At 37.8% G+C, this 13,151-nt stretch overlaps 1 protein-coding gene across 6 annotated transcripts in view; it reads right to left on the bottom strand.

The window, feature by feature from the left end:
* PATJ (PATJ crumbs cell polarity complex component) overlaps positions 1 to 13,151 on the bottom strand; it is a 394,842-nt gene that overhangs the window by 134,757 nt on the left and 246,934 nt on the right. For all 6 annotated transcript variants that reach the window (XM_069593029.1, XM_069593048.1, XM_069593038.1 and 3 more), the window contains exon 29: positions 12,755 to 12,846. In XM_069593029.1, coding sequence (XP_069449130.1) covers positions 12,755 to 12,846 — 92 coding nt within the window. The remainder of the gene's footprint in view (positions 1 to 12,754; positions 12,847 to 13,151) is intronic.

Genomic DNA, 13,151 nt, shown 5'->3' with positions numbered 1-13,151 from the left:
AAATAATAGATGCTGTTTGATTTTTTTTTTTTTTTCATGAAGCTTAAGAAAAGTTAAAATGAATCTTTGGTGACAGAAATCAGAAGTGTTGGTTCTGGGAGGAGGAACTAACTGGAAAGGAGCACCAGGAAACTTGCCAGGGTGAATGAATTTCTTATATTTTTGTTTTGAGTGATGGCTACACAGGCATATATTTTATATTATCAAAATGCAACAAATCGAACACTTAAAATCTATTGCTTTGAGTAGAAATTATACCCTAGTTAAAAAATGAATTCAGGATTATCTATAGCGTAAGACAACTAGGTGCTATTCTGGAAAGAAATCCAGTCCTAAGGACACCTAGGTAGATGTACAGTTCTATCTTCATTTCCATCAGTAAGACATAAACAATATACTAAGCAACTTCTAAAAAATCTTACTTCTTAATCTATAAAATTAGGATAATATATTCTAATAGAATTAAGGGATAATATGTCATAACACTAAAGCATAGTAACAATGTTGTTGTTCTTATTTAGTCACTAACTCATGTCCAGCTCTTTGCGACCCCATGGATTGTAGCCAGCCAGGCTCCTCCGTCCACAGGATGTCCCAGGAAAAGAATATTGGAGTGGGTTGTCATTTCCTTCCAGGGGATCTTCCTGACCCCATGTTTGAACCTTATCTCATAGTAACAATAGTTTACATTCAATGTTTTATAATATAAATTTAAGTCTCAGATTCTCACATCCAGGAGCAAAGTTCTCAGTTACTCTGAATTCATTCAACCATCAACCCTTATACCCAAAGAAATTACCAAGTCTGAAGGATTCATTCTAAAGATTTCATTCTTTTTTTCCTCTTTTGTTCTGATCCTATGTCACCATCTAATTCAAATACTTTTCACGTTAACAACAGTGTCCCTGCTGGTTTCCTTGCTCTGCTTTCTGTGTGTCTCAGTCAATTCAAATCACTCCCTTCTCAACTGTGGAAACCCCTTTGTGCAACCAAGCCTGCAAATATACTGTGAATAACCCAACAGCATAGAGGTCCCTCTTTTGGTGCTTGCTTTGCTTGATGTAGAGTTATATATGTGCATGTCTTATATAGTATTTGAGATACCGTAGGTACTCAATAAATACTGAAATTTGTTCATGCAGTTTGGACATTTTTTTTCCTATGTAAATATTCTCAGGTAGCATTAACTAGCTCTTGCTGTATCCACTTCTACAACAGTAATCTCTCTATCCTCTGAATTTCTAAACTGCTTACATGGGTTTTCTCAGCAACTTTTTTCTGTTCTTCTAATACCTCACTGCATTCTTATAAGTATACACATGTCACATACAGAGATTTGTTGATAAAAACCCTCTATGTTTATATCTTATCCCTCAAAGTTGTAATCATAATTAAATTGTAGTAAGAGATTTCAATAACATGCTATTTGAAGCATCAATCCAGCAATCATTGACTAATGCCTTAGGATTAAATATGAGATTCTCTCTCTAACATAAGCTCTAAAAGAATGCTACAAATTGTAGTTAAAAGAAAGATTAATGAGATATGAAGAAAATGTATTTATCCCTCAGGAAAAGATACTGAGCCTATGACAAAAATTTCTGAATGATGAAAAAAAGACATCTGATGTAATGAGCTGTATGTGCCTGCATGCATTTGTAGAAATCCATGACTTTCAATTTATTAGGGTCTGAAATATCTCCAAGGAGCCATTTTCCTTCTTTTAAAAGTAAAAATGTGTTCCATCCTAAAATGTATATGGAATAGCCAAAACAATCCTGAAAAAGAAGAACAAAGTTGGAGGTTTCACCCTTCCTAATTTCACAATATACTACGATGCTATAGTAATCAAAACAATGTAGTACTGGCTTAAGAACAAACACATAAACCAATGGAATAAATAGGAAGCCCTGAAATAAATCTCAAATGTAGGGGCAAATGATTTCAACAAGGGCTCCAGGAGTATTCAATGGGAGAATGGATGATCTTTTCAACAAATGGTACAGGGAAACCTGGATATCCACATGCAAAAGAATGAAGTTGGATTATTCCCCTATAGCATATACAAAAATTAACTCAAAATGGATCAAAGACCTAAAATTATAAGAGCTAAATTAATAAGAGCTAAAATTATAAAACTGTTACAAGAAAACATGGGGAAATTCATGACATTGGATTTGGCAATGATGCAATATCTTGGATCTGACACCAAAAGCCCAAGCAATAGCAAATAGATAAACTGGACTACATTAACATGAAAAACTCAGTGGATCAACAGAGTGGAAAAGACAATCTATGGAATGAGAGAAAACTTTTGCAAATCATATATCTGATGATGAGTTAATATCCAGAATACATAAAAGTATTCCTAAACTCACCAACAAAACAACCTGACTGAAAGACAGGCAATGACTTGAAAAGATATCTCTCCAAAGAAGAAGTCATACCCAGTAGTCATACCCAGCTACTATCAAAAAAAGAAAGAAAGAAAATGATAAGAGTTGATGAGGTTGTAGAGAAACTGGAACCCTTGCTTACAGTCAGTAGGAATGTAGTACAGTGCAGTTGCTATGGGAAATATAGTAGTTCCTCAAAAAATTAAAAGTAGAATTGTCACATAATTCAGCAATTTCACTTCTGGATATATGGAAAAGAATTGAGAATAGAGTCTCAAACAGACATCTGTACACTCATGTTCATAGTACTATTATTCACAATAGTTAAAAAGTAGAAGCAACCCAAGTGTTTCTCAACAGATGAATGGACAAACATACAATGGGACATCATTCAGTTTTAAAAAAGGAAGATAATTCTGACATATGCTGCAACATGGATGAACCTTGAAAACATTGTGATAAGTGAAATAAGCCAGTAGCAAAAGGATAAATACTGTATGAGCCCACTTTTACAAGGTATCCAGTGTAGTTAAATTCAGAAAGCAGAAAGATAGTTGCCAGGAGGTGGGGGTAACGAGAGAATGGGTGTTACTTGTCAATGGGTATGGAGTTTCAGTTTTGCAAGGTATAAACTGTTTTGTAGATAGATGGTGGTGATGGTTGTACAATAATATGAATATACTTAATGCTACTTAATTGTACACCTAAAAATGGCTAATAAGGTGGATTTTATGTTATGCATATTTTATCATAATTTTAAAAATTGACTAAGATAAGAAAGTACAAGTGTGATGAGAATACATTTGAATTACATTATCACTTAAAATCATTTTGTCTTCAGAACCGATCTGGTCTTGCCTCTTGGAAATTCATTTTCACTAAAGCCATAGAATCTTATTTCATGTCAACAAAGTAGCATTATATCAAAAGTAGAAGCTATGTGCCTGAATTCAACCTGGATTCCTAAGTAAGTTGATTTAATTTTGTGCAACCTGTTCTATATAGAATGATTACTACTACAGTCTGGAGCCTAGCACATTGTTTAGGTGCATAGACACACAAAGCTGCATATATGAGGAAGATATGAATACAACTAAACAGGCCTAGATAATTTCTTTTCTGACTGTACTAAAAATAGTGATGTGAGATACTTGAGGATGGAAAAAATAAAATCTATATTTGCCGTATTAATTGAAACATGACAATAAATTAACATTCATCCAGGAAAGTTCTATGCAAATGAACCAGAAGTAACATGTAATACAAAGCACATCATTACATCTCAGTGGGAGCAAAACTCCTTTCTGAAAAGATTCCAGGAGATATTTCTAACCATATGAACACACTAAATAGTTTCTAATTCCCAACTGGAAGAAACCACCAAAATAGCTGACCATGCTGAATCTGAAATAAATGTCCAACGACAGTGGAATTATGACCTCTATTTCCTTGGCATTCCAAACAATGTCAATCACTAATGAGGGCTGCTGGGAGTAACTCAGCATCTAAAACCACAGTTTGCAAAGGTGGCCCCAGGCAAGTTCTAAATAATGATTGCCAACTGTACGGAGGAAAAGTTGACTCAAATTATCTCACAGTGCAGGTTGGTGGGAGAGTTAATATGGGGAGCTTTAGGACTGGATGGGATAAATGATAGCCTATCAAGTTTCTCATAGAGACTCTTTCTAAAGACAGTACAGTAGATACTCACAGCCATTCTCTTCATCCTGTCAGGAACAGCCTGAATGTTGTTCAGACATCCAATCCTCACCAAAAGGCCATGAACTATAAAAGATGACTCTTCCTACCTAGTATAAAACAGTAAAATCCTGCTTGATTTCTCTGAAATCATCGTGGTAATCCCATTTCAAGAGCCAGTAGCAGTGGTAACTTGTCATATTCGGGATCCCCAGGAGGGACTTGTTTAGAGGTCTTACAGTTCTGTTAAGGATGTCTGAAGGACAATATCTTTTCAGGATCATGGCTAAAAGCCAACACGTGACATGCATATAAGCAGAGGGAACTTGCACTGGTTGTTCATGACTTGTTCAGAGAGCTCTAATTTTATCATCCTTCCTAGTCATTAGGACTCTTTGGCAGCAAGCAATAGAAAGTAATTTAGGCCAACTTAAGCTCAATGGCAACCCACTCCAGTACTCTTGCCTGGAAAATCCCAGGGACGGAGGAGCCTGGTAGGCTGCAGTCCATGGGGTCGCTAAGAGTTGGACACAACTGAACAACTTCACTTTCACTTTCCACTTTCATGCATTGGAGAAGGAAATGGCAACTCACTCCAGTGTTCTTGCCTTGAGAATCCCAGGGATGGGGGAGCCTGGTGGGCTGCCACCTATGGGGTCACACAGAGTTGGACACGACTGAAGGGACTTAGCAGCAGCAGCAGCAAGCTCAGATAAGGAGATGGCACCACCCTTATGGCAGAAAGTGAAGAGGAACTACAGAGCCTCTTGATGAAAGGGAAAGAGGAGAGTGAAAAAGCTGGATTAAAACACAACATTCAAAAAACTAAGGTCATGTCATGCCTATCACTTCATGGCAAATAGATGGGGAAACAACGGAAACAGTGTCAGACTTTATTTCACTGGGCTTCAAAATCACTGCAGATGGTAACTGCAACCATGAAATTAAAAGACGCTTGCACCTTTGAAGAAGAGCTATGACCAACCTAGACAGCATATAAAAAGGTAGAGACATCACTTTGCAGAGACAAAAGTCAGCATTGTCAAAGCTATGGTTTTTCCAGTAGTCATGTACAGATGTGACAGTTGGACCATAAAAAAAGCTTAGACTCAAAGAATTGATGCCTTTGAACTGTGGTGTTGGAGAAGACTGTTGCAGAAGACTGTTAAGAGTCCCTTGGGCTGCAAGGAGATCAAACTGATCAATCCTAAAGGAAATCAGTCCTGAATATTCATTGGAAGAATTGATGCTGAAGCTGAAGCTCCAATACTTTGGCCACCTGATGTGAAAAACTGACTCATTGGAAAACATCCTGATGCTGGGAAAGATTGAAGGCAGGAGGAGAAGGGGATGCCAGAGGATGAGATGGCTGGATGGCATCACTGACTTGATGGACGTGAGTTTGAGCAAGCTCCAGGAGTTGGTGATGGACAGAGAAGTCTGGCGTGCTGTAGTCCATGAGGTCACAGAGTCAGACACGACAGTCACTGAACTGAACTGAGGCAAAAGGTAATTTATTAGAGGGCTATTGGGATCTCACAGAACATAGGCAGGCTATATTATCAGACTTAGAACAAATGAGAACTAAGAGACCTCCAGAGGACAAGGAAGCAGGAAGAAGAAGGAAATCACAGCAAGCACCTCTGATCAAGGCCCTGTGACTCCATGAATAAACACCATACATATAAAATCACTCAAATTTCTTGCTTTCTGCTCTAAGCCTAAAGCATCATATTGCTCAAACTTAGGTCTCATGTCCACGCACTGGCGACACCTTGGCAGTGAGAGAAAGATCTGGTTCCTTTAGATTCCACCTAGATTTAATAGTTTTACTCTTTCATCATACTATATACATTGTGGGCATGTATGTGTGTTCAGGGGAGGGGCATCTACCAAAGGAAACAGGCATTCTACAGTGAGAGAAGTAAAAATATTGCCCCCAACGAAGTGTAAAGAAAAAACACCCCTATTATCTCTGTGACCATCACAATTAGTTGTTTCTGAGTGCTAAAAGTGAAATACATATAGTCATAATTCCCACAAGCTGGTATTAAGAAATAGGAGCAATAAAGAACAAAATTTGCAATTCTATTCATGAAATAATAATAATGGCTTTCAAAGATCATTTACAAGTCAAACAAGAAAGATGGGCTCGCTTGCTAAGCACTTTACCTAACTGACTAAATACAGTTGACTAAATGCACCTGAATTCATGTAAAATTTCTGGTTATTTCAGACAACCTAGCTACAACCACCCTCGAAAGAGGAAAATCTATGGCTACTGTAGATATGCAAAAAAGTATGTCTTAGGCTTTCAAGATGATTTCAGAAGTGTAGGACCCAATGGAATGATAACTGGATGGAATGTACACAACTTCCCAAGGTTACCACCATCTGTCAAAGGGAATAATTTTTCGTATTTGGATACATAAATTCCAATGCTTTTGACAAGAGATCAAAACATAAAACACTCCAATTCCACCTTGCTCTTGAACTAAAAGTGTTATAAATTCTACTTATGAATATAAAATTAATAATTAAAATTACTATTTAAAATTGAGAGTACAGAAAACAAGCATTGAAGAAAGAGTCAGGATTTCAGAGCATTTGAGAGACCTATGGATCTATCACACAGGCCAACTAAACAGAGAAACAGAAGAGCCTTGAAACTGCGGGAGAGTCTCCACCCTCTACAACTCCTAACATAGTCCAGTGCTAATGACAGGGCTCTTCCTCAAAGCTCCTTATCATGTGTGCCATGGATGATGTTCTACTGTGCACTTGAAAAGGGGCACTGCATCCTGTAATGATCCATGAGCGTAAGAAAATGCTTATTTACCGAGATCATATCAAATGACATATGCAGCTATGTTCCTCCCTTCTACTCTGAGCTTAAACATCTTTATGTGTGACACTTCCCCATAGGCTACAAAGACCAGGTTAGGCGTGTCTCCTATATGTCCCTACAGTGTCATGGCACTTACACCGCTGGATAAGGCACCAGACTGTTTTACTCTCTGTGTCCATCCTTCGGGCAGAAATGATGTTCTCTGTGTCACTCCACAGCACCAGCACAGGTAGGCACTCTGAAAATACTTATGCAATAAACGCATGAATGTTTCCTTGTAAAAGTCAAACTCACACTTGATCCCACAATATTTTTTCCCTCCTATTTATCAAAACTAGATATAAAGAAGCAAGAGCACAATAAGGATCTTATTCAAATGGACTTACTTTGACATTCACATTAATTTAGAATCAATATCATCTTTTAGGGGCAAGACTAGAGGATAACAGGCCACCCGTATTTTTTAATTATGAAAACAAGACATGTGTTCAATGGATACAGTGAGGTGGGTCCCATGGTGAGTCCACTTTCACTCGGTAGGGCTTGACAGCTAGCACTAAATCTTTCCAAGGGTTTCAGTTTCATGTGGCCTCCTTTAGCCCCAGGAGTTTTTAACAGTACACATTTTCCACATGTAATTAAGTAATGGAGAGTGAGTTGTTATACATGACATTTAATTTTCGATAGTGGGGGAAGGTATGACAAGAGCTGCAGGCGAGATCATTAATCTCCTTGGATCCTTGCACTGCCAAATACAGCAATTCATTCTTCATCATATTAATACCCTGCTTCTCCTGTACTGAAATTGGAGTGCTTGTGTAGAGGAGATCGTATGGAACAGGAAATCTCAGAGTCGAATGTGTGGTACATAGTAAGCACCCACAGTGTAATATGCACCTAGATGATCTAGAGTAGAATCACTGAGTACACCACAGCCCAGATGTGCCGCTGGGCACAATCACATGATTACAGTATCGTCCAAAATCTAATAAGGCAGGGAGAAAAGGGCAGAAGTGATTATGTAACTAAGTCGTGTGTGAAGGTGAAAGTGTTAGTCACTCAGTCATGTCCGAAATCTTTGTGACCCCCACGGACTATAGCCTGCTGAGCTCCTCTGTCCACGGAATTCTCTAGGCAAGAATATTGGAGTGGGTAGCCATTCTCTTCTTCAGGAGACCTTCCCAACCCAAGGGTGGAACCCAGGTCTTCTGCATTTGCAGGCGGATTCTTTACCATCTGAGCCTCCAGGGAAGCCCATGTCATGTACACACAGCAGCAACTTGCTCATTTTCCCTGATGACTCACAGACCCACTTTTTGAATTATAGATCAATTAGTATATGAACAAAGGCAAGTGTTACAACAAGGACATGATTGCACAAACGTATATCACTACAGACTAAAAGCCCTAGTTAATTAAAATGTTACCTGCGGCATATTTTCACACCTTCCTGTGATTATTTTACTGCTATTCATTCTCCTAAACCTGTAGCCAGTTCCCATTCTTACCTCCCTTGTCAATAAATTTGAAAAAGAGTTACTCAGGTATAAAAGCCAAAATTTTCTGTATATTGGAAATGCACAGGGAATCAGCAGTTTCAACAAAGGAAGGAAATACTGCCATATAGAAGCAATAATCAAAGAAATACAATTTATAAAGATTGGTTTTTAAAGTAACATTATATAACACAAGGGCTTCTCAGGTAGTACTGGCGGTAATGAATCCGCCTGCTGATGCAGGAGGTGTTAAGAGATGCAGGTTCATTTCCTGGGTTGGGAAGATCCCCTGGAGAAGGAAAATAGCAACCCACTCCCGTATTCTTGCCTGGAGAATTCCATGGACAGAGAAGCCTGCAGCCATGGGCTACCGTCCGTGGGTTCACAGAGAGTGGGACATGACTGAAGTGACTCAGCACACATATAACACAAAGCAAGTTATGCCATTTTAAAGAAAAGTATAATTGCATCTGTTGTACTGAGATGATTTAAGTGCTAACCTCTTGAAACTTGGTAACAAATCAGCACTTAATTGTTTCAGGATTTGGTTCCAAAATAGGCAAAACTATTCTTGTGACAATAGTCTGAAGGAGGTAATACACAGGCAGAGGTTGAAAGATGTCTCTAAATGAGGCATGAATTAGTCAATCAGCCCAAAGAAGCAAGGATGCCATATTGCTTAGCACATAAATGCACAGGTTACCACACATGAATAGGACACCAATCTACCAAGCTACCCCTATTAGTGATGTACACAGCTAACGAACAATAAAATTTTTTCATTTAGATTTTCTTTCTTAACTCCTTAAGTGCTTTGAATTCTGGCCCTATTTAATATTACTTAGTAAAATTTACTATATTATATTGACATGAGGATTCATTCATGTTAATTAGGTTTCTCTTTGTACTTTCCTCAATTAATGAGCATTCTATTCCTTGTTAGAATATCAGGTCATCATTAAAAATAGAAGACAACAGAGAAGCAGCAGCAGCAGCAGTCTAGCAACAGCAGACAGGAAACTAAAAAAGACATTTTAGGTAGGCTGTGTCCTCATCTCTTATTCTAACATTTACTAGAAATGGTTGTATATAATGTCTGTAGCTATCTCTTCCAGTGCTTAACCATTATGATGTTAATTAGAGCATTCTTAAACTGTGAATGTGATTCACTCAAAAAATAGTCAAGATTCTGGAATTTAAAAATGTATATATGAGAAGTGGTTCTTTTTTTCCCTCCCCTTTCTTTCACCCTACTACTTTCCTTCTCTTTTACCTCATCCTGTCCCCCTCCCACATTTTTTGCCATCATCATCTCTATAGCAGCCATATATGTTGAGTCCATATTTCCAGGCAATTTACACGTACTAATACATTAGACAATTTATGAAATAGCTCAGGAAACTGACCAAGCTCAAACAGCAGTGGTATCATGAGTAAATTTCAAGCCCAGGCTGAGTGAATTGATGGTTTCTTTTTATAATCACTAAGCCTGAGAGTTCAGTTTTGCTTTAGAAAAGAACTGATCACTTTAGATAAGAGTTCTTAGTCAAATGATTAGTTCCTTCCCTATAGAAACTGAATCATGATTAATTAATAAAGCGCCGGCATGCAAATTACTAGATATGTATCTATTGCATCAAACAAAAGCTATGAGCAGAGGAACATCTTTCTTGCTTCAATTCAAGCTCCTTTTCCTTTAGACAGTCTAAAAGTAGATACAACAATAGATTGTTCAGAATCATGCCCATGTTATTTTTCTCCTTACAAAAGAAGATACAGAAAATCTTCTTAAGTTGGGGAGAGGGACTAAACTATAAGGAGTTTTATAAAACTAACTTACTATGATTGGTGCATTTGGAGAATATATGATCTGGATTGCTCAGTAAGAATTGAAAGGAAATTTTATTCTATAAAGCTTTCTGAAGCCCCACTATGTGCTAGACACAGTAATTTAATGACCATACAAGAAAGGTTCATAATTAGATGACATATTCTGATTGTACCTGATGATGTATTCTGATTGATATTTGTAAACTGCTTAAAATCATGTCTAGTAAATAAGTATTCAGCAGCATCCTCAATCACGCTTACACCATTAACTGCTGAGCAAATTTTTTGCTTGATGCTAATCCTTTCTGAACAGTCCAAAATTGAAACTACCAGACACTAAATTAATGGGACTTTATTACTATTATTAAAATTTTACTCAGCTTTCTCTTCTGTCTTCTAAATAACTTCAAATCATTTAATCTTTCTTTCTCGAAGCAGGGAGTTCTATTTCCCAACTACTTAATTGCATTAAATGATTTCCTTTGGATCCTATTCAATTCTCTTTTTGCTCCCTTTAAAATGGGATGAGTTAGCATGAGTATAAAGGCCCCACAGATGACAAAGACATAACAATAATGTTAATCAGTAATAACATCCCTTGTGGCAGTGGCCACAAAGTGCCAAGCCCTGATGTGCAGATACTCTTGAATGCTACGTAACATCTCATGTGATCCTTACACAGCTTTAAACCAAGTTTTCAAGCTTAAATGGCTTCAACTCTTTACTTGCATGGACTTCTATTGATGGACACTTTAAATTTTTGAGTCGCTGACCTTTTCTCTAACTAAATTTGTAGCGTCTGGCAATAGAAAGGGTAAAGGGACTGGTGTCTAACAGAACTTAAAGGTTAGTAAACCAAAGGAGACTGTCATTACACAAATGAGGAGGAGGAAGGTTTCTCCCCCTAGATACAAGAGCAACAAACCCTGGAAATCCAGAAAGTGCTAATGAACAGGATAAAAGGTCACTGCTGCTCCTGCTAAGGTACTTCAGTTGTGTCCAACTCTGTGTGACCCCATAGATGGCAGCCCACCAGGCTCCGCTCTCCCTGGGATTCTCCAGGCAAGAACACTGGAGTGGGTTGCCATTTCCTTCTCCAATGCATGAAAGTGAAGAGTGAAAGTGAAATCACTCGGTCATGTCTGACTCTTCATGACCTCATGGACTGCAGCCTACCAGGCTCCTCCATTCATGGGATTTTCCAGGCAAGAGTACTGGAGTGGGGTGCCATTAATGTAGGACTTTTTCAGGAGCAAAGCAGCTATGCCTGTGAGGCTGAAGTGATGGCATGGAAGGAATATTTCAATCATCTACACTAGTGTCCAAAACTGAGAATAAACAACCTCTTAATCCCAGCTGTCTCCTGGGAACAGATGGGTCTTACTAAAAAGTAACTACTGAGAAGAGGAAGCGTAATATTAATTATCGCCATCATAAGGACAGGTAGCATTTCTTCAAGCCTTTACTCTCTCCTTAACACTGTGTTATTTCTAATTTTCAAAATATCACAATGAATGAGGTAAATGCTTTATAACCCCCAGTTTATAGATAGTAACTGAGGCCCCAAAGGCAACGAAACAGGGTGATAGTTAACATACAGTTACATCCTCTAACAATAATTCGGATTTATCTGTCATTTCAGTAATGGACTCAAACCTTATTCCATGTCTGATGGAGCAATGATGGCTCCCACCAACGAGGGGTCTCAATTCCAACTCACTTATACCAAAAGGGCTCAGTCTGATGGCAGATAAGGTGTGGGCAAATGTGGAGCCCCAAATGGACCAACGACTCCAGACAGTACAGCTCACATCTTCTCCCCTCTGTGTTTCTCAACTGCCCTCTTAACATGAAGCTCCTAAAACTTCCCTGGATTCTTTTTTTTTTTTCCTGCCTATTTTTTGATGAAGGCATTAATGAGATAGCAAACGTAGCAAATGTACCAACTGATGGTGATGCGAGGATGACAAGCTAGAATGTTCTATTATATTTAAAAAGAGGATAATCAGATCAAGAGAGAATTTTTCAAAATAGAAATACAAATATAAGCCTCAACTACCAGTTCTATCATGCGAACTGTGCCTAACAAGAACCCCTCAGGATCAAAGCAATCTATACTTTTCTTGGGCTTCCATGGTGGCTCAGATGGTAAAGAATCTGCCTGCAGTGCAGGAGACCCAGGTTTGATCCCTGCATTGGGAAGATCTCCTGGAAAAGGGAATGGCTACCCACTCTAGTATTCTTGCCTGGAGCAGAGGAACCTGGAAGGTTACAGTCCACGGTGTCACAAAGAGTTAGACACAGGACTTAGCACACGGACTTTTCTTAAAGTGACAATTACAAAAGGAAAACATATTTTTAGAGCACAGTGATAGTTTTAAACAAACAAAAGATAAAATAGTATTACATATTTTACGTATAAGATAAAATAATAACATCTCCAGATGAGATCTTGAGTTTTAGGAAACCAGACATATCCATCTTACCTGATGAAAACCAGCTTGACCTTTGGCGGGGCAGTCTTAATAATGGCAGATGCATTTTGGTGACTTCTTCCATATAGAATCTGATTGTTTATCTGTGGTGAAAAAAATAAAATGCACTTGTGAAACTATAATATATATATTTCATGTATATATATATAAACATATATGCGTGTTTATACATATCTATACATGTATATATATAAATGTATACATATGTATAAACATTTGTATGTATACAAATGTTTATACATATGTATACATGTATATATATACATGTATACAAGTATATGTGCATATACTTGGAATTAAACAATAAAGTTCCTTCATTTTTAAGTGGGTAGATGTAGGACTCTTTAATGCCAAAAATCTTGACATTCTTCATAGTACAGATTCAAAA

Source organism: Ovis canadensis, chromosome 1 (assembly GCF_042477335.2).
Source record: "Ovis canadensis isolate MfBH-ARS-UI-01 breed Bighorn chromosome 1, ARS-UI_OviCan_v2, whole genome shotgun sequence".
NCBI classification, from domain to species: domain Eukaryota; kingdom Metazoa; phylum Chordata; class Mammalia; order Artiodactyla; family Bovidae; genus Ovis; species Ovis canadensis.
This window is presented reverse-complemented; position numbering and strand designations above follow the sequence as displayed.